At 40.5% G+C, this 22,271-nt stretch overlaps 1 protein-coding gene across 11 annotated transcripts in view; it reads left to right on the top strand.

Moving 5' to 3' along the window:
• The window catches only part of KCNMA1 (potassium calcium-activated channel subfamily M alpha 1), an 898,917-nt gene that overhangs the window by 588,395 nt on the left and 288,251 nt on the right, over window positions 1–22,271 (top strand). For all 11 annotated transcript variants that reach the window (XM_045022993.1, XM_045022996.1, XM_045022994.1 and 8 more), the window contains exons 4-5: window positions 16,822–16,915; window positions 20,178–20,289. In XM_045022993.1, coding sequence (XP_044878928.1) covers window positions 16,822–16,915; window positions 20,178–20,289 — 206 coding nt within the window. The remainder of the gene's footprint in view (window positions 1–16,821; window positions 16,916–20,177; window positions 20,290–22,271) is intronic.

Genomic DNA, 22,271 nt, shown 5'->3' with positions numbered 1-22,271 from the left:
CCTCCTATTGATCTCAAAGCCTCTTCACAGTAGGCTATGTTGGCAACAGTTAGGATTAAAATATCAGTTCTTATCAAATATAAAGCTTTGGGAAGAAACTTAAAGTACTATCAACTGCTATATTTAACCTGCAAAATAATTTAAATTAATTCCATTAACAAATACCACCAAAAGTATTGATTGAGATTTGACATGAAGAATCACAGTCCTGTTCTAAACTTCTTTTGCAAACTGTTTGGACTGTCCAAAATAGCACTTCATTAATATTTGTTCTTAGATGTATTGACAGAAACCTTTAATCTAAAGTGGCAAGAGATGTGTGATTAGTACTAATTCTAAAGGTTGGGTCTTGATGAAATAATGACATATCACCGCTGGAAAACTTACTACCAAAATATACGGTATTTTGAGCATCTTCTCTAAACTTAGTTTGGTGGTATTATTGATTAGCAGATGTAATCACACGAATCTTGTGTTCAATATGTGTCCAAATGTTATGCACTATATGTTTTCCTTTCAGGATTGATTAAATATTCTCTAGCAATCTGTGATGCATGGAGGCTATGCATTGCCCACTTTCCGCCCTCCCCCCACCTCCACATACACCCACACTTTGCATTAGTATTCATTTTAATGGTATTTTAAGCATGAAAAATTATGTAGATAAGTGGAATTGTAAATGTGAAAAAATACTTTAAAATTTGCTATTAAAGAATCCAATGAATACAGACAAATATATTCAGAATGGAACAGAAATAATGAACATTGCTGAAAGAACATCATTTTACAACAGCTGTAGTGTGATGTCCAGTGATGTCTTGCAGCTCTGAGGATTCTCTACTATTTTTTGCCTTTATTTTTTTACGTATTTAGGATCCTATATAATACTGGTTATCCTTCTGATGAAGAGAGATGGAGGATCTTGCCAGTGCTGTTTCTGAATTGACCAGAAGTGTTTTTGTAGAATGAAGGAGGCACTTCCTTCCAATGTGGAAGCAGTGTGAGCAGAGTTCTGTTTCTGACTCTGCCACTGCGTGGTATTGAGCAAGGCACTTAACCTTGCTATTCGTGAGTTTTCCTCATCAGCTGGGATAAGAATACTTCCCTCAGTTTATAAGGCTTAACAAATGTTTGTAAAGCATTTTGATATATTGTCAGATAAGAGCTGTAAATCTTTTATTCTATCAGTATAATTCCTCATATTGTCTTCCACCTTGGGCATGAAGTGGTTTTGCATCCTCCCAGTTCTGCAAATGATGGAGCTCAAGTCTCTCCCTTCGAGCTCTTTTGTGATAGCTTGTTACACTACTGCAAGCTGCCAGCCCTTATCTCCATTTTGAAAGGGAGATAAAGTGACTGGTTAAAAGCAAATGTGGTGGTGGAGTTAATCTACTTCAGGGGTTCTCAAACTGGGGATTGTGACCCCTCAGGGTCACAATGTTATTACATGAGGGGTCGCGAGCTGTCAGCCTCCACCCCCAAACCCCGCATTGCTTCCAGCATTTATAACAGTGTAAAATACAAAAAAAAAAGTGTTTTTAATTTATAAGGGGGGTGCACTCATAGGTTTGCTGTGTGAAAGGGGTCACCAATACAAAAGTCTGAGAAATACTGATCTACTTTTGCAAACCAGGCTTTGGCTTTAACAGATCACCAGGAGTCGGTATTTGTCATTCGGATTTAAAACAACTTTCTTGTCTGAAAAGTTGAAGTAGGGATATTAAGTTATATGCTTCTAAAATTACTTTTCTGTTTGCCATATTGTGTTTTCAGGAGCTCATAGTGTTCAATAGACATAAAAATGTGACTTCCCTTACATTGTTATTCATTACATTTAAACAAATAGGACAGTCTCTCATGCAAGGTAAATGTGACTTCTGTGAATGTTTAACAGGATCTGCATTTTGTTACTGTATCTTGCCATAACAGACCAGTGTCACATTCTAATAGGATGTAATCTGGTCCCCCAGTTGGAGCAACTCTGATATCAAGACTTCCAGGAAGAAAGGTTTACTACTATGCTTGTAATATGCATAGGGAAAGAGGGTCACATAAGATGAGTACAGGGATTTAGTGTGGGGGGAGGGGATGCTAAAAGTGACAAAGATTAACTGGGCTCAAAGAGAAGAGCCAAGGAAACAGGAGTTAGTAAAGCTGACACAGTCACAAATGTTTATATGAGCTGGGGGTAAATGCTGCCTGGATTTCCTAGCCCAGATTCAGTGTAGAAAGTTTATGCTATGCTGCGATGCCCAGGATATTGCCAGAGTGCGCGATGATTACCCTTGAGAGTAGGGAGGATGTTGCATCAGGATAAGTAGCCAGGGAACTTATCTCTGCCTGTGTGAAGCAGAATGAGAATAAACCAGCAAGGCTCCCCTGTGGTGATTTATAAAAACACTGGCCTGGTAATAGCTAGGCATGTAATAGCCGAGTCACACAGACAGTGTTTCCAAAAACTTCCAGGAAGAGCTAGGACACTAGTTTAAAGAAGGGACCACCAGCTCATCTAGTCTGACCTCCAGCATAGCACAGGCCACCAACACCACCCAGCCCCCACACACAAAGTCCAATCACCAAAATTAGACCAAAGTTTTACAGCCCATGGGAGTCTAAACAATTATGTGTCACAGGCAAAAAAAGTAGGAGGGACTGAGCTGTATCAACACCCAAAGCTCCTGCAGTGATAGGGAATTGATTAAATGTGATATACCCAGATAATACCAGCAAGTGACCCACATGCTGCAGAGGTGAAAACCCCCAAGGTCATTGCCAATCTTACCATCTGGAATTCCTTCTCAATCCCCATATGCTGATCAGTTAGACACTAAGCATGCTGACCAAGAACCAGCCAGCCAAACACCTAAGAGAGAGAATGCTTGATGCCCCTCAGAGCACTGGTCTACCCTCTCCAATGTCCTGTCTCCAGCAGCCCCATGTCCCATCTCTGATGCTTTAGAGGAAGGAGACAAACATTCCAGAAAACAATGGGGGGGGAGCCCTTCCTTATCCCTGCAGGTGACTAGCTGAAGCCCTGAACCATGAGCTTTAAAATTGTAAGATCAGTAGGGGCCCCCCAGGGCTGCTGAGCCCCCCGCCCACCATCACAAGCGACCCCATCATGCAATCTCATGCCTAAATTTGTCTAGCCTGCTCATAAAATTAAGTTGTTTGTCCTCACAACTTGTATTTGGAAACTGTTCCAGAACCTCACTCCTCAGATGGTTAAGAATTAAACAACACTGGGTGCTGGAAGACTACTGACATTGGTGAGGAGCACAGAGCAACACGGTTTCCTACAAGGAATGAGAGCAATAGGACTATGATTGTTAAAGATTGTTTGTGTCAAGTCTGCTTTTGTAGTTTCATACAGAGTCATTTCCTAGTTTAAAGTGTGAGACTGCATCATCTCAGGAGCATCTACTTACTCACTATTGGAGTTGCTTTCAGACGGTATAATTAATGCAATATGAATAGTTTGTGTTTCTGTAGATAGTAGAAAGCCTGGAGCTATGCTATAGAGATTAGAGACCCAGGACACCACAGTTTGGGTTAATTCAAGACTGTCTTTATTTTCTGCTTACACAGACTCTTACCACCTTACAATATTTCCCCAGTTGACACCCTGAGTAGTGGCTGTAAATGTTAACCATACAGCAAAAGGGAATGGTAGAATGTCTGACCTGGCTGTGTAACTACCCATTCCTACTACTCAGTTTGTGCATTTAGCTTTCATAGCTAGCGTGTATTTTCTTCTGCACTAGACACAACTACTTAACTGTAGGCTCTGATTTATTACTACTTTGTACAAATTAGTTACATTAAGCAGATGTCTCCCTTAGACCTGTGACACAATATTTAGGGGGAGAGGGATAGCTCAGTGGTTTGACCATTGACCTGATAAACCCAGGGTTGTGAGTTCAATCCTTGAGGGGATGATTTGGGGGCAAAAATCTGCCTGGGGATTGGTCCTGCTTTGAGCAGGGGGTTGGACTAGATGATATCCTGAGGTCCCTTCCAACCCTGATATTCTATGGTTACTTAATTGGATAATTCAGAAAGGACATACAACAGAATGAGGTGGAAATCTTTAACTTTCCCACTCTGTCATTTTCATGTGTAATAGATCTAAGTTAGGTTGTAAGATCCTTAGGGCAGAAACCTGGATTTTTATTTGCTATATAAATAATTTCATGTTGATGCGGAACAATTTGATCATTGGCAAACTTCTTTCAAAGAAAACCATATGGTAAGAACAACGAGGAGTACTTGTTGCACCTTAGAGACAAACAAATTATTTGGGCATAAATAAATTTGTTAGTCTCTAAGGTGCCACCAGTACTCCATGTTGTTTTTGCTGATACAGACTAACACGGCTACCACTCTGAAACCTGTCACCATATGGTAAGAGACACCAAGATGGAAGGCTTGTAGATGTTCTGAAAGTGTCCCCACTCCAGAAGTGGAAGGCATTCCGAGGAAAATTGACAGTACAGTGGATTGTCTACTTAGGTTGAGGCAGGGCAGTTACTTATACCCATATGTCAACAGGCAAGGCAATGAGGAGAAGAGGTCTTGTAGCAGCTTAGGGAAGTGGAAACAGAATCCATGGTGGAATAGTCAAAGATGGAGGGGTGGATGACCAAAAGGAAAAGGCAACTCTGACATATTCAATAATTAGAGAATAAAAGAGAATATTCTTTTGCTAAATCTATGAATAATTGTCAGTTCATTAGATGGTGCATGAACATTCACCACTTGCCTGTTAACTATGGTTTGTTTTTACATGTGCATATTAATAATTCTCACAATGAAAAACTAAAGGTAGATTTCTGCAGATGAGCTAAAAGTTTCCACATTTTGGATGTTCTGACTTTTCTAAACAGGTGTGGTAAAAAGTCCAGTGCCAATCTTCATAGCATTTCTAGGATAAAAGACAAATCATTGTAAGACAGAGAAAGAATGTATTTATCCTTGCAGTGCAAGCCATTGAGATCTATATCCTTTCTAAGATAATTCTATTTGAAGAGCTTCGTTGAGAATCTGACTGCCTCATTTCTGAGTGTGGGGAATATACTGTTTAACCTTGCTATGGACTTTCTGCTTGCTGTCATAATGCAGTTTCATGCTATTTCTTAGTGACCTATAGGCTGGTGACAATAGCGATTGCAAGTAGCATTATTTATTTATTTTTTTAAATTAAAAATAATCTGAGTGATGGCAATACAATTTTAGAAGAATGGTACTATGATAACCCCCAGGGTTATGGCATTTTTTATAATTCGCCCCTGTAAAATTGCCATGGGAAATTACTCTTTAATTTCATATTACTGCAATTAGAGCTATGTAGCCTCTTCTTTCTGTGTGACAACCACTGATATTAATCCGCGCTAGTTATAATTATTTTGGCACCTTACATGAAATTTGCTATTCTCCAAAGTGATGTCCCTATCTATTAATTTAAGCGATTGCTATTTTGCATTTTTTTCAGTTGCCAGGTATTTGCAAATGCAGTACTGAGTCCAGAAGGGATGTTGCATGTTTATCAGAATTGTATACAGTTGAATAATTGTGTGTGCTGAGAGGGAGATACATAATGTGGTGTTTTGGGATTTTGTTTGCAGCAGCATTGTAGCTTTTGTTTGGATTTTCAGAAGGATGGTGTTACGGGAAGTTTATCCCCTCCTAAGAATACTTACAGCTCAAGGAAAACTTGTATTAGGGAAGAACGAGGGCTTGACTCCCTCATACTAGGGAAAAGTTTCCAATAAAGAGATATATCAAGTGGAGTCACAGAGTATCCTGGACATATTAAGCCAAATGCATGATGAGTTTTACACTGGTGTAACTCATCCAACTTCAGTTGTTGTTCCTGACGTACAGCATTTTTAGTGACAGAACAATCAGCGTGTAGCTTACATCATCACTTCCCTGCTGAGTTTAGCCAAATTGCACTGGTTTAGCTAGACGAAGTTAGCAGCTAGCACCTGATTGTTCTGTCACAAAAAATGGTATAAATCAGGAATAACTCAGTTAAAGTCCTAGCAGTTACAACCAGTGGCGCTGGGACAGTTTTTGGAGTGGGGGCGCTGAGAGCCATTGAACTGAACTGTAAACCCTGTATCTGATGGAAACCATGTCAAGCCAAGGGGTGCTGCCCCTCTTATCCCTGTCCGTGCCCTTCACCGCCCCCTAGAGGCTAGATCTGGGGCCAGGAGCAGGGCCGTGGCTCCAGGAGTGGGGGACACGCACAGGAGTAAGGTGGTGGAGGCTGGGTCCACAGCTAGGGGCGGGTGCAGAGCCCCACGCATGGGGCCAGCATCTGGGACCCCGCATGTGAGACTGGCAGCTGGGACCCCGGGCTTGGCGGCTTGGGACCCTGGTCTGACAGCGGAGCCCCTGGGTGTGAGGCCAGCAGCCCGGCAGGACTCTCAGGCCAGCGGATGAGCAGGACCCGAGGCTGGCGGCACAGCCCCCAGGCAGCAGAGGGGCCAGCAGCTGGGACCCGGTGCCAGAGGCTGCGATGCCAGGCGCAAAACCTGGGGTGCTGCAGCACCCACTATACCCCTACTTCCCATGCCTATGTTTACACCAATGGAAAACTCATGCATGTGAGAGGAGAATCAGGCACCCAATATAAGATGGTTAGAAAACAGGCGTAAGTGACTTTGTACTGTATTATATGTTACACTGAAAACACCAGCTTAATTTGGCTGTATGGATTTTGGTGCAACATAATGTTTGGGAGCCTGTTTTTTCACACTGGAGCTGCTTCATCTCCCTTGATATATAATCTGCATTTATGTCACACACTTCCAGAATGATGAATCGGTCTGAGTTACACCACTTTACCACTTATATCTGTTTTCTGACATCCAACATGCAGCTTGCATGACTTTGTCACCATGGAATTTGGCCAAGAGAATCCCATGACTTGCAACCAGTGGAGTGCCTCAGCAGCCCCTGCCTCAGCAAGATGACAATTGAATAGATAGTGGCCCCGGTAGGGAACGCTGGCTGCTGCATTGTATCAGCCCTCTCCATAAAAGGGAAAAAGGACAAGAGTTTGTCTGCAGTCTCTTCTGCTCTACTGTACCCATGGTGGAGTCATAATTTGCCCATTCATGTTTTGATTTATTTTTAAGTGCCAAATTTGTGTCTCATTTACTCAACTCAGCTGAAGTAAATTTATAGTGGGCAGAATTTAACCACTAAACCCTAAAAACTGATGGTTTTGTTAGTCTGTTTGCTGATAAAACACTGCTTTGTTATCAAAACTCAAGTCCACCAGATAAACTAATTCTATGCATACCGGTTTAGCATAAGAATGGCCTCTTTGAGTGATATGGGTGAAAGAACATGAAGCAAAGATGTGTGGTTTTGGCCTTGATTTCAAGAAGACGACCAGAGGTACACTCAGTAATATGGATTTATTTAGTAACAATCATGTTTTGTTTTGTTTTTTTCCTGACGGCATTATTGTTTTCTACATCTTTATTTGTTATATTAAGGTGAAAACACAACGTTTGTTTCACCTAGAAGAAATTGCCACAAGTCAGTCAGGCTTTCCCAATGCCCTGAGAACTTGGTAACATATTGTAATAGTTCTGCAAAGGAGATGAGTTTAAATGTATTTTTTAATCAGGGTAGAACTAGAAGGATATGTTTCTAGTGCCAGTTTGTACTGTGCCAGACTATAAATGGTAGAAGGGGATGTTATGTTAGGAAAGGGAAATAAAGACAGGATCTTGCTTTGTTTTCTTGGGGAGTGGGGGAGACAGGAGCTGTCTCAAGAAGCCTGCAATTGACATAAAGTCAATTGTAGATGTAGTCAAAAACACACTGGAGACCCAAAAGATGTTTGTTGATTTTTTTTTAAATTGGATGAGTAAAGGCATGAAATGATGGTGTAATGCTGAAGTGTGGATTAGTGTTTGAGCATCGAGGCATTAATGGATTTTTAAGAGGAATTTGAATCACGTGAGGGAGGAATGAGCTACTGTAGGCCATTCCAGTTGTGGGGAAGCAGGCTGGAGAAGATAAAAGCAGAAATGTTAGTATGGGGCAGAACTGTGTAGTCTTTAAGGTGGGAAAGAGAAACTTAAACATTATTCATTAGGCAATGAGGAGCCAGTGGAGAGATTCAAAGAGGAGAGTGAGAAGGTCCAAGTGGTAGGCATGAAATACAATTTCAGCTGAAACACTCTGAAAGGACTGGAGTGGAGAGAGATGGGGAAATATCTTCCCCCAGAGAGGAGGAAGCTGCATAACCCAGGTGGGAGAGAGACATCAAGGCCATGGCCAGTATCTTAGCTGTGGGGGCAAAAATCTGTTGTGTAAAAAAGAAACAGCAGGGTTTGGCAATAGCAAGAAACAGAAGGGGGAGGATACAAAAATTTAGCCTACGGATTCGAGCCTGGGGGATGTGAGAATGTTAGTGTCTCAACATCAGTGGCAAGGGATGAAGGAAGGATAAGGAGTGTAGGTGTCAAAACCCCCCTAGAATTCAGCTGGACCATAATTGGGGCCTCTTTTACTAACTGGGTTAAATTTTAGCTCCCTGCATTGAATCAGGGGAAATACTGTAACCATAGAAATAAACACATCCATTTACCACAGTCCTAAATGCACTTCTGTTCAGCCCAGGGCCAGATTCTGCTCCCTGCTTGGACAGCGTGGAGAATGGAATTCTCCCATGATCTTTAGTGGACTTACTCCAGATTTACACTGGAATGAATGAGATGAGAATCTGACCATGATTTTGTAAATTAAAAACAGTAATAATTGGTTCTTAGGATAAAAGGTTGTGTCACAGAAAGAGAGTGTTTCATTTATGGTTAATCTTAGAGGATGAACAAGAGGAAGATAACTCTTGTAAATGTATAGCCCTGAGCTTTTTATCATGCGAACATTTTGTTCAATGGATCCTAGTCCTAGGGGCTGCTACATTGCTCATAGATACCAGTATGTATCATTCGTGATATAATAATAAATAATAATTGGAGATATACCAATCTCCTAGAACTGGAAGGGACCTTGAAAGATCATCAAGTCCAGCCCCCTGCCTTCACTAGCAGGACCAATTTTTGCCCCAGATCCCTAAGTGGCCCCTTCAAGGATTGAACTTACAACCCTGGGTTTAGCAGGCCAATGCTCAAACCACTGAGCTATCTAAAGGCACCATCAATAAGGAGACATTCCCAGTTATTTGGCCATATCATGTTGGTCCATCAGCGAAATAATTAAAAGCCTCTGGGTGCTGGAGAAATTATTGATGTCAGGCTTTGAAGTGAGGGTTTCCAAACATAGCCACTTAACTAACTGGCTTGCATTTAGAACAGATCAATATATGTGTTGCAGGAAAGCAATGTTTGCATTTCAATTAAGGAACTTTGCTTGGTTCAGAAAACATGGTTAGTAAATGAAAGGCACTTGAATACAAAAAAAAAAAAAAGAAACAAACAAACCTGTCATGTCCCTTATTACTGTCCGTGGCTGTCTGACACTTTACATTCTTACTGAGAGTCTCATTCTGATTTGTTTTAATTATGGTATTTACTTCACCAGGATGTAAAATTTGCTTGCTAAGAGTCCATTTTTATAACTTCACAGTGGGTTCTTGTCTTTCGTTATTTGCTTGTCTTTGCTAGGTAGTCATTCTTGTTCAGGGTAAGTGAAGCTATCCAGGGTAAGAGTAAGAGAAGACACACTTCTTCAGATGAACTTCTGTTCTCATATATGATACTTCTTGTCTTTGGCCTAGTTTCATGTTTATATTGTGTCACTGAAACACAGGAAAAACAAAAACAAAAAAACCCCAACCCAAACCTTAAAACCAACCACCTTAACCCTGTCTCCCCAAAAATGTATAAAAGGACTTTAAGGGGATATTGTCAGGTGGAAACTTCTTCCAAATGTGTGTGATGTTAAAAGTCTTGCAGAATCAGGCCTATGTTTTGTAATGGGAATTGGGGGAGTTCAGCACCTCTGAGAAATGGTTCCCATAATACCAATATAATTTTTTTTTAAATGTAAATTTCATAAGCGAGTAACTATTTCTTGCAACCCAAACTTTGCAGCCCTGTGCCAGTGCATGCAACTCTTAAAGGGAAATTGGAAAGAAGAGGAGAAGTGAAACAAATGACTTCCAATGAGGTGATACCAGGGTTCTTTTAATTCTTGAGTAAAATTCTCAGTCTGTGCCATTACTCAGCTGTCATGCTGCTGCTCATTGGGGTCATACTAGATCTCTTAATCACTTTGTTTAGGTCCAAGTGAAACATTTCTTACTTTTTGTCTAATCCACTAATATTGACAAATAAGATGTGGTGTGCCAGAGAGCATACCTCAGCCACTGTTAGAAAGAAAACTTTCCTTCCAAGCCAAACTTGTCATGTGGATTCTAGGTAGGTGTTAGTTATGATATGCAATGGCTTTCCTTCATCTTTCCCCCTATTGCTGCGTGCTCCAGTAGCTATATTTAACATCCAAAGACACAGAATTTGAAATATGGTATTAATTACAATAATGATCAATGGTCACATTACAATAACTTGGATCAGTTTGTTTCCTATTCTTAGAATAGTAAATAACAATATCAGTGGGCAGGGATCACAGAATCATAGAACTGGAAGGGACCTTGAGAGGCCATCTAGTCCAGTCCTCTGCACTCATGCCAGGACTAAGCATTGTCTAGATTCTAGATGATTCCCAACCAGTGTTTCTGGAATCGCCATCACTGGAGATTTTTAAGAGCAGGTTAGACAATCTCCTTAGCAATTTATTCCAGTGCTTAAGTACCTGACAGTTGGAAGTTTTTTCTAATGTCCAACTTAAACCGCCCTGCAATTTAAGCCCATTGCTTCTTGTCCTATCTTCAGAGGTTAAGGAGAACAATTTTTCTCTCTCCTCCTTCTAACAACCATTTATGTACTTGAAAATTGTTATGTCCCCTCTCAGTTTTCTCCAGAGTAAACAATCCTATTTTTTTCAATCTTCTCTCATAGATCATGTTTTCTAGATCGTTAGTCATTTTTGTTGCTCTTCTCTGGACTTTCTCCAATTTGTCCACATCTTTCCTGAAATGTGGCGCCCAGAGCTGGACACAATACTCCAACTGAGGCCTAATCAGCAGGGAATAGAGCAGAAGAATTACTTCTTGTTTCTAGCTTACAACCAGGGCCGGCTCCAGACCCCAGCGCTCCAAGCGCGTGCTTGGGGCGGCGTGCCACGGGAGGGTGGCAGGCGGCTCCGGTGGACCTCCCGCTGGTGTCCCTGTGGAGGGTCCGCTGGTCCCGCGGGTTCGGTGGTTCGTCTGCAGGAGGTCCACCAGAGCCGCGGGACCGGCGACCGCCAGAGCGCCCCCTGCGGCGTGCCGCCATGGTTGGGGCTGCGCAATTCCTAGAGCCGCCCCTGCTTACAACACTCAAGCTAATACATCCCAGAATGATGTTTGCTTTTTTTTTTTTTTTTTTGCAACTGTGTTACACTGTTCATTCAGTTGTTGCATTAATATTGATCTCTCTGGCTTATACATAGCACTTTTCATCTTCAAAGTGTTTTACAAATATAAATTAGTTAAATATGCCTTGAAAGCTAAAAACTTTACTACTTTTTATTTGTATTTTTTTTAAAGTTCACTATTTCTTTCTGTATTCTTTGGACTTGTACAAAAGCAAAAATGGGCACCTATTTAGGTGCCTATGCCACAAATTACAAGAACAAAAAATAAAATAAACTAGCAGTTTAACCTGACAGCTGGCAGAACTCATCCCTCTAAAAAGACCCACGCCAGACACAGATATAATGGAGATTTAGTAATGAGATATAGAAGACCAGTTTCAATTTGGCCTGGGTTGGAGTGATCAACTGCTACTGTCATTTGGTAGGTATCTACCTCACAAAAACACCCCCCAAAAAGTCATCATGATTAGCTGTCTCCGCAAAAAGATATATAGTCTTCCTAGGTCACGGCTAAGCAACAGTGCTGTAGCATCATGATGGAGTGTGCACTGATCATGCCCATATTTTACCTGTTGTGTGGATAAACACATGGGCTCCATGGCTTTCAATCAAGCACTGAAATACTGTGAAAATGGATATTCTTGTGGTATTTCCAACCTGGCTGGAACCAGACAATACTAAGCCTTTTCTCGTGAGGCTTCATGTTTTTATACACAACTTGCAGGCCCCCTTTCTACCCAAAAAGCCTTTTAACATTAGCATTTTTTACCCCTCCCCCTCCATCCCAAAGGGGAAATGAGTGATCTAAGAACAGGCACAGAGTAATAGTCTCTTGTCAGGGCTCCCCAAATCAGAGGAAAGTGAATATGAGACGTTGAGAAGTGAAAATAAGGAAATCCATGGTTCTTGTTGTGGAAGTAAGTAAAAGAAAGCCCAGATTTAGTCTTTTATTCTTCCATTTAACTGAGGTATGCTACATTCCACCCCCAACTTTGTGATAAGTGTTGAGTTGCAGGGGATTTGGGGGGCTCCTGGGAGCCCCTTGTTAAAATTTTGCCATCAATTGAAAAATTAGGTTCAGGGTAGTGGTTTGGTCTCTGGTGTAGATGCCTTATTTGTAGGGCTTGTAAACATACGTCTGCAGAGCAAGCTTATTATAACATAAATACCTCTGCAGAACAAAATTTTTTTGTCAGAGTGAACCAAATGGGGGTGAGGGGGTGAGAGAGAGAAAGAGGATACTCCAAGCTTGTCAAACCAGATATTTACCACTTCAAATTATTCAAGGTGGACACTGCTATACTCTCCACATACTCAGCCTACCACTTATTTCTGGTAACACAGTACAAACAATTCCAGCAATGTGCAATTTAATATGAACATTCACCTTTTGGATAGATCCACCAGTCTCACAACTCTCTCATCTGTAGCATGTGTGTTTTCTGTACACAAAGTTTATTACAGGCAAATGGTGTGGGAAGCAATTGGGGCCTGTCACAGGCTGCCTGGCCCTTTCAGAGGAGTTGTGCTCTGCCTTGCCTGTGAGATGGCAATTATCTCCCAACTGATGAAGATCAGGGGATTTAATTACAACCAGTGGTCCCAGCTGTGAATGGGTCAGGGAGGACTACACAGAATGGGAAAAGAGCTCAGTGAAGGAAGATGAACAAGGTAAGCGCTGTCTCTGAGAAGAGCCTGGTGAAGGCAGGATGTGGAGAACAGGGAACAGGTCAGGCTCCTGTGGGAGGCCTTGGGATAGGTCTGTTAGGAGAGAGGTACCAGAGAGAAGCTGCCAGAGCCCCTGGGGAGGAGAGGGGAGGCAATGGGAAAAATTGCTAGGAGGAGAGGCCTTCAGGGAGTAAGCCCTGGGAGGCAGTGCTTTGCCAAAGGAGCAAAATACAACTCTCCAATGCCTGGGAGTTGGGATCTGCAAAGCACGGAATTTCAGTGTAGCACAAGAGGGGCAGAAGGATATTCTGTTTGGATGTTGGTGTGGATTCTTTTGTTACTGCAGAAAGGGACAGAGCTGGAATGAGGTGACCTGGCCGCGGGGCTGGCCTATGGAAGATGTAGTCGGAGACAGACCATTATAGGGCCAAAGGAGTGGTTAACGGGAGGCACTAGAGAAGAAGACCCTGAAGTGCCATGCTCTGACACCAGTGGGTGCTACAGCAGTGAGTGCAATTGCTTACAGAGCCCCTTGGTAAATTGTCAGCAGCATGTCCCTGTGTAATGTCAAATGGGTGCTGTGTGTGTCTGTTCTGAAGAGGCAATGAGCCATAGCTGCTTCTGATGTTGCTGGTTTCTTGGAACCATCTTCAGATCAGCATAACAGAGACAGGCTTTTTGGGAGCAGATAAATGTTGCAATTAGAATGACAAAATTAGTTCAGATTTGATGGGGTTACGTTCTGCCATTGAGCCTGAATCTCAAGTCCTGCCAGTCTCTTGATTTACGCCTGTGTCAGTGAGTAGAAAATTAAGTATGCCGTTGTTCAATTCCACTATATTCAAATATTCTGTATGGAGTTTTTTATATTCATAAAAAATACTCCAGTGTAATAGATATTATTCTAACATGATCTAATGCCTCCTGGAAATATGAACCCCAGCCAGGTACAGAGGGGAGAATGGAGCCTTTAGTATGAGCTGACCAAAATGTTTTGTTTCTAAACAAAATGCAGCAGAAACTCTGGGGTTATATTTTCCACTTGAAGTACAGGGAGATAAGTGCAGCTCCCATGTTGTTAATGGGAGTTTCAAGTCTGATACTTTCTGCATATTAGACTGAAAAGATACACTTTAATGTTTTATTGGCTGAAGAGAAACAAAAAGAGTGGTTATCCCTGGTTCCTTCAGGATCTCCATGCCGAGCTGTTGGACATATTCTCCTAGACTGACCCCATGGTGAATTCTTTTGTACAGTTTTTTTTTCTTTTTCATGGGATATAATATAGTTTGTAGACTTGGGCAAGAAAAAATGAACCTGTGGTAACATGCTATTTCTTATAGCATGGGGGAGGAAATTGGTTACAGTTAGGTGTGGTATCATCAGCAACATAGCAAAGTGTCATGGCCCAAAGGTAAGTCACCATGGATGACAAAGACCCAACCCTACATCATTCATTCAGGAAAGTCATATCCTTTCCATGAATCCTATATTTCTGATACAAATAATTTTCAACAATAAAAGTGAAAGGACACCACGTTTGTGTGCAATGAAAGTAATATGGGGACTAAAAATGAGGGACTTGAAATAAGGGACACTTGAGAGGTACGAGTAATAGTGGTGGTATTTATATTTTGATAACACCCAGAGTCCTGAATCTGGATCAGAGGGTCATTTTGCTAAGCGCTGTAGAAACACGGGAAGCCATGGTCAGCATTAGCTAACCTGTAAAAATCTTGCGGATTTCTGGAAAGGACAGTGGTACACAGATGCAGGCATTAACTGCAATCCTGGCTGACTCTTTCCAACAGCAAGCATGCTTAACACTAAATGGCAGTGGAAGGGAAGATAATATGCCTGGTTATTCTTGTCTGGTGTTACACCTGTGTAAGTCCATTGATTTCAGTGGAGTTACTACTGATTTTGCAATGGTGTAACTGAGAGCTAGAGGTCTTCAGACCCTGTGTTGGTGCAGCATAATTTTTTCTGTTTCTATTGTACTTCCTTTGATTTTTGTTGTTATGGTACATAGCGACTCAAATGTGTATCCTGCCTTGTTATAACAAGATCCTTTGCTCTCAAAAATGCCCTCACACAAGGTGTACTTCTGGTTCTCTGCTTATATCCTCTCCTTTTTTTGTAACTAAATCTGTATGAGTAGAGTGTCGGATGTAGATTTTAATACCATGAGTTAATTTTTGGCTGTTTCTTCCTGCCTGCCTGCTTTTGTAAATCAGTTTTTCAGCTATAATATAGGTAGTATGTTTCGTAATGTTCACATCTTAGCAAAACAGTATTTCTTTATAAACATTTTGAATACAGTTTCCTACAGCACTGAGGTTTCTTAAAACCCTAGGTTATTGTATGTCAGGGAGACTTTTGCCATATTTTTATGCATCTAAAGTCAAGAGAGGGCATGCGGTACTTAACTTGTTTGACCTGTAATGTATACAAGAAATGGAGAGAACTTGACTGCATGTTAAAATTACCTGGTAGCCCAGCTAATTTCTTTTATGCCTTAAATTAGGTTACTGACATTCATAATGCATAGAACCTTGCTTGTTGAGCAATTCAGCATCATATTTGCAGAGGTACAACTATACTAACTGGTATTACACTCAGTGATTTATTTGCACTGGGGAAGCCAAGAAAATTCTGCATCTCTGTCTTAAAAGTGTATTTTCCATGGTTCTAAATGATCAAGAACTTTCCAGCTAGGAAGTATATTTTCCCCTTTCTCTTTATACAACTATGATGATTAAAAGATCATTTGATATTTATATTGGGACATGCTGTTTACCTTGGTCTGCAACTTAAAGACCTTTCTGTGGCTTCCCTAATCTGATCTAGGAATTTCAAAAATAAATCACTAATTATATCCATAGAAAAGGTCTCCTTCCTTAGCTCTCCAAGCCTGTAGATCTAAGTATGCCATAAAGTACCAGTTTGTATAGAGTATGCTTTGGAGTTGGACCTACCTTACTCTTAATATAATATGCTAGAATGTGCAATGTCTGCTTGCACACACAAAGGTAATTAATTAACCTGCATGCAGAAATTAACCCTTAGAGTACTGCTTCAAATTCCACAATTTGTTGTTGTTTAATTTTTACTAGTGGGCTATACTGCTTTCCTACTCAGGTCATAGTACTGTACATAAAGTATGTATCTAGACATGTAAAACAAAACTCTTTATAAAAACAAGGAATCCTATCAACACAAACTCCCCCAGGTTGCTAATGGGTGATGTATTCATAAGCAACTACAGTTTTTAAGGTTTTACATTATGACATTAATTTGAAATGTTTAATGTTTCAGTGTAATTGTGTGCCTGTTAGATTTAGTTCCTAAACTTTGTAGTTGTGTATCCAATAAAAAGAAGTCAGTTCTTTAAGGGTTAATGTGGAGTTAGGGGATCCCAAGGTATTCTCCTGCTTGTCTTTCCTTAAGATGTCTGCATGTTTCTTTTCAGGTAGTTACCTGAACATGTGAACACTAGGAATGAATGAGAGACTAACTGAATGAATTAAATGTTCTTTTTGGAAATGCCTGCTTCTACTTTGCGGGGGGTGGGAAAACAAAATGGTAGCTCCTAAATTCAGGCCTTTATCAAAACAAAGTGGGGGAAAAAGACATTTTTCACGCACTCTGATGCCACCAGTTTATTCAATTTCTTTTTCTTTCAAATAGCCCAATAGAATCCTGCCAGAATTTCTACAAAGATTTCACGTTACAGATAGACATGGCTTTCAACGTGTTCTTCCTACTCTACTTTGGCTTGCGTGTAAGTACCTTGAATTATGTCGTGTGGTTCAGGGGAGGGAATGTAATGATGTACTCAGAGATTATTTGACAGTTGCCTAACTCTCCATTTGCCATTGAAGCAAGAAATTAATGTGGTTTCTGAGACCTGTAAGTAAAGATTTTGGCTGAGGACTGAGAGCCTCTAAGTAACAGTGGTGAGGGGAATGAGTAAGGGGATTGCAATTGACAACCTAGACTATTGCCAATCTACTATCATCTGATACTGCTCAGTGGCCTGTGTGGAATTTGGTCTCAGTCCAGTTCCCAATGGATTGAGGTCTACATCACAAAAACTGCCACAACCACTGGCATTAAACACACACCGTTGGCAATCTCAGGCTGAGTGATTGAACTACCCTTGTGCTCCTCAATGTGTTTGCTCCAGTTCAAGTTTCAGGTCGGTGAGGTAGCATGGGGAAGTTCACTGCTGCATCATGTGTCTGTGAGGCTGTCAAGCTAGCACCTGTCTGAGTGCTAATTTCTTAGAGAAAATTTTATTTTGAAAATGTATCATTGGTCTCTTCTCCCCACTTTCTTCAAACCAGGTCTCTTTAATGGGAATCAGGTTGGGCATCCAAAAATCAAAGTACCTAAAATCACTAGTCATTTAAATAAATATTTGGGCCAATTGAACCCATAATGCATGCTGGGTTTTTTGGCTAAATTCAGGGGAATGGGCTATGCACTAGAAATTAACGTTACTGTTGCTAGCTGGGAGAGCAGGAGCAGTGGAAGTTTTCAAGGACCACATGGCCGCTAATGCTGATAGAAGAACCTGAAAAGGTTAGAAGGTCTGCAGAATGGCTGGAACTCTTTTAAACATGCTGTGATGAGCTTTCCTCCATATCCTGTTTCTGGTTCACACAGTGTTTTGGTATTTTGGCACTTCTGCTTTTGTTTCTTCTCACAACCTGGAAGTGCAGCAGTGTTTGAGAATAAAATGTTAAGAAAAAGTTTACCAACATTTTAGGGACCAGTAAAAAATGTGGTTTGTGATTTGAACAGAAGGTCTGGGTTGGTTGTTATTTTATCTGATCAGTTTGACCCAGGCTAGATACAGTCATTAGCCCTTTGATAAATAGATTAGATCGTCTCAGTATTTGAAGTATTATCTATACTTCCCATATTCTGTATCACAAATACATAATAGAATGTATTCCAGATACTAAGATATGGTTATTTTAGATTTTTAAAAGTGACCACTATACCATCAAGAGATTCTGACTCCTTGTCAGAACAGATTCAATGCACAATACCTGTAAATTGCCAGCAACTACAAATTCAGAGGTGTCCTAATCTCTTTTTAGGTCTGTGTCACATTTTGCACACAGAAAATAATTTATGCATGTATTACCCATGCTGATTTACACTGAGTATGGAATACGTTTTTACTCAACTTGAGTAAGGTGGCAGAATTGGCTCAGTAGTGAATTTGCTAGATACATAACAATTATTTCCTACCTGAAGTTCTTTCAGTATAGTCTGACAGACTAAAGTGCTTTTGTGAAGACTTACTGATAAGTTAAGTTATTTGAAGAAACATTATTTAATTGTACCCTTTTCCATCTCTTTCCCCTGAAATAATGAAATGCAACTCACAATCATATAAATATTCCTATATCTACAGCTCTAGAAGATGTGTGTCCAAACACATGCATGCATCCTATGTAAATTCTTAGTCAGCTGGCATCCGAGTTTGCTGCAACCGTGAAACAGAAGCTCTCAAACTACTAATGAAGACAAAACACAAATTAAATGAATTACCAGATAGTCAGGCAATAAGGCGTGGTAGAGCTATGGTTTTCAAGAGCTAATCACGGCTTTGGGAGGCACAAAATATTGCCAAGTACCTTGCTGATGGCATGCAAACACTTGAAGCATGATAAGGATTACCCCCAGGAATTTATCCTGCTGCATTTACGGAATTTGTTTGAGAGTTATTAATTATTTAAATGAATTACCTTCACCATACTTTCACAGCATTTGTATTCAATACCATGATAGTAAACTGCATTTGAATGAAGTCTCATTTACAGTCTCACTTACAGTTTGACTTGATTTCTGAAAGCAAGGGATTTCTGAGTTATGGGAGGCTAAAATTCTGATAAGAACCAACTCCGTTGTGCCTAAATATTTCTGTGTATATCTTCCTAAAATCTCAATGTATCTGGGACACCCCTGCCCAACATAGTTATGTTGAGTTTTAGCCTAAACTCAGTATCTCCTTGTTATATTTTCATGCCAGACCTTTGATGTTAATTGAGTAATCAGGTGTCTGTTTAATTATTTTAATGTGAGTTTGTGAGTATAGAAATATTTTTCATCTTATAAACATGAGGGGCCTTTTTTATGGGTGGGACCTTAATCATATTTTTGTTACTACTTGCCCTTTTCTAATAATCTCTCTGGAGTTATAATGCAGTTAGTATACAGCATGTATTACTTTATGTAAAACAAAGTTCTGAAGTGGTCCTGGCAGGTAGTAGTCATGGGCTTGAGAATTAATTATGGTAAAGTGTAATATCACTGAAGGTTGATGGACACTGCTTTTAGCTTTTAACTGAAGTATTAAAAGTACTGCTTTTGTATCGGATAGTCCAGCGTTCAGGAGCTAGCTGGGGTAGATTCCTGACTTCTCTAACTAAATGAAAGAATGTCTTTGATGTACATCTGAGCTTGGTGTCTACCCTTAAACCAATTTTTGCATGGCAGTTCCTAAAAGGGAACATTAAAATCACCCATATAGCACATATGATTCTGCTGAGATCATAAAAATGCCAGGAAAAAATTGGTACCAAACACATGGGTGTGCCAGCTGTCAAATACTCAGAATACTTGAGTGGAGGTGATGGTGGAAATCTGATTCCCCCCCCCCCCATCCCCCTGTGACTTTTTATAAAAAAAAGATTACCTGAAATAGTCTTGCTAAATGCTAAAAGAATGATTTGTTGAATCTGTCTCCTTGAAACAAGTCTGAGAACTCAATGCATAAATGTTCTTCATTTCTCTACTTGATATATGGCCCTCCCATTGTTAATTTAGTGTTGCCAAGTAATGTTGTCAGGTAATAGTTTTATCCTCCAGATAAAACCACTGTTTAGTTGTGATTGATCTGAGGATACCAAATGTTGCTCCACTAACTCCTAAAGTAAAACTGGAACTTAATCTTCAGAAAGGAGAATATTGCACACAGATGTATCGACATGCTTATAAATTGATTCTTTCCCCTTTCCTTTTTCTAGTTCATTGCAGCCAATGACAAGCTGTGGTTTTGGCTGGAAGTTAACTCAGTAGTAGATTTCTTCACAGTCCCTCCAGTGTTTGTGTCAGTGTATTTAAACAGAAGTTGGCTTGGTAAGTAAATTGCTTTTCATTTTAATCGCTGATATCAAAACACACACATCGGGCCCAGTTTGACAGAGCAGTTCTTCGTCCTGCACCCCATGTAAGTGAAGGAATGTAACAGATGTCTTTGCGAGCTGTCCATTTCAGCAGACAGGTGGGTTTTATTGCATGGGACATTTACCACGTCCATTTTGCTCTTGATACATAAGTGCAATTCCCTAAGAGAGGTTGCGAGGTGTGACTTTTGCATGGTAGTGAACACCAGCTTGAAAGGAGAAGCATCTGAAATTAGGCTGCTTTTTAAAAGGTAAGTTTGATTTAATTGCCACTGCTCACAACCTGGGCAGATAATCCAAAGCATTCATTTATAGATCTTCATTGCCATGAATAATCATGGACCTATACAACAATGAAATAAAAAACAGTTAAAACTTGAACTGATCTGGCCCAACTCAGTTGAACAATGGGAAAGATTCCAATGATATTGGTCTCACCTTTTGCTTACGAAAGACCATTGGGGGTCGAGGGTGTGGAGAGAATAATAAGGTGTTGAGTGAAAACAGAGGGCACAAAATGAAGCTGAGCAGTCAGGGTTAAAAAGAAATACAGAGAGAGAAAGGGGAAAAAAGCAGAGATGGCAAGAGAGAAATATTAATGGAATTAATGTGTGCCAACATACTATTTGGAAGCTCTTCTATCCTTAATACAAAATACAGGTTTCCCCTTTAGTTCAAATCCTGAAGTACTTATTCAGGCAAAGCTCCCAGTGAAGTTAATGGAGTTATAGTTATTACTTTTAACAAAGGGACCTCCCCACACACATAATTCCCACTTTGCTCTGTGATAAACCACATGCATCAGAAGTGCATGTGTTTATAGAGAAGCTGAGTGAAATGTACTCCATTGTTTTGGGTCATGGATGAGAACAAGGTGGTTGTTTGAGGCCTACTCCACCAATTGTTTGTTGTCTGCATCTGGCTCTGAGTAACCCCAGTGAGTGTGCTGGCTGTTGAATTCATCCACATAAACAGCTGGGTGAGTGAGAGTGGGTAAGACTGGCTGTTCCCAGTTCGCACTTGGTAGTTTATAGACATTTGCAACCTGGAAGCCAGCAACCTGAATGACATCACAGTAGTTGGTCAATGACAGTGGGGCAGCATCAGAGATGTCTGACCAAAAATATGTTGCTAGAACATATTTAGCATGACACAGCAGATCAAATTCATTGAGGGAATCTTTATATATATGTGTGGTCTCTTGTAAATAGATAATGTCAACGCTGTCACGATGAGTGATTTAGCTGATTATGTTGTGCTTGGATGCCAACGTTGAGTTAGGGAACTGTTAAAGCTGGACTAATGACTAGAAAGCCTGGGGATGACACCACATTGGGGTGATAGCTGGAAAATAACCAAGATTCAGTGAATTCATTGAATTTGGTCTGATAGGTTGTATCATTAGCTTCCCCGGAGTTAGTCAGGTAGTGAGGGGGGATGTAAAGTGAATGTTGAGCCAATGCCCCCCACTACAAAGGGATGATTGTTTGCACTATATGTTCTTGGGGGCAAGGATAGCTTGATTTACTTGGGGTGGTACCACAATCTAAATAATAAATAGTAATATTAGAGAGTTCATACACTTTCTACAGTTTTTATGAACTAGTTTTGCTACAGCAGATGTCATTTTACAGGAAAAGTAAGTTAAATACTGTACATGACTCCTTCCCATTAGGTAGGGAGAATCATCCCTGATCCAGGCAAAAGCATTCTCCCCTGATTGTTGTTTGTAGTCTCATTTTTGCTTGTTGCCTGGCTACATATTTTTGAAGGCTCCTCTTCCCTGTTGAGTGACAGAACTTGTCTGTGAAGTCAGTCTAGGGTTTGTGTATAATGTGCAATACTCTAATCCTTCAACCTGTCTCCGTGTGTCTTTTTATTTAATTAATTTATTTATTTATTTAATTTTTTTTACTTTAGAGCAGAAGGGTCCTT

Source organism: Mauremys mutica, chromosome 7 (assembly GCF_020497125.1).
Source record: "Mauremys mutica isolate MM-2020 ecotype Southern chromosome 7, ASM2049712v1, whole genome shotgun sequence".
Lineage (NCBI taxonomy): Eukaryota > Metazoa > Chordata > Testudines > Geoemydidae > Mauremys > Mauremys mutica.
The sequence above is the reverse complement of the archived record's forward strand: the minus strand, read 5'-3'. Positions and strand labels throughout refer to the sequence as shown.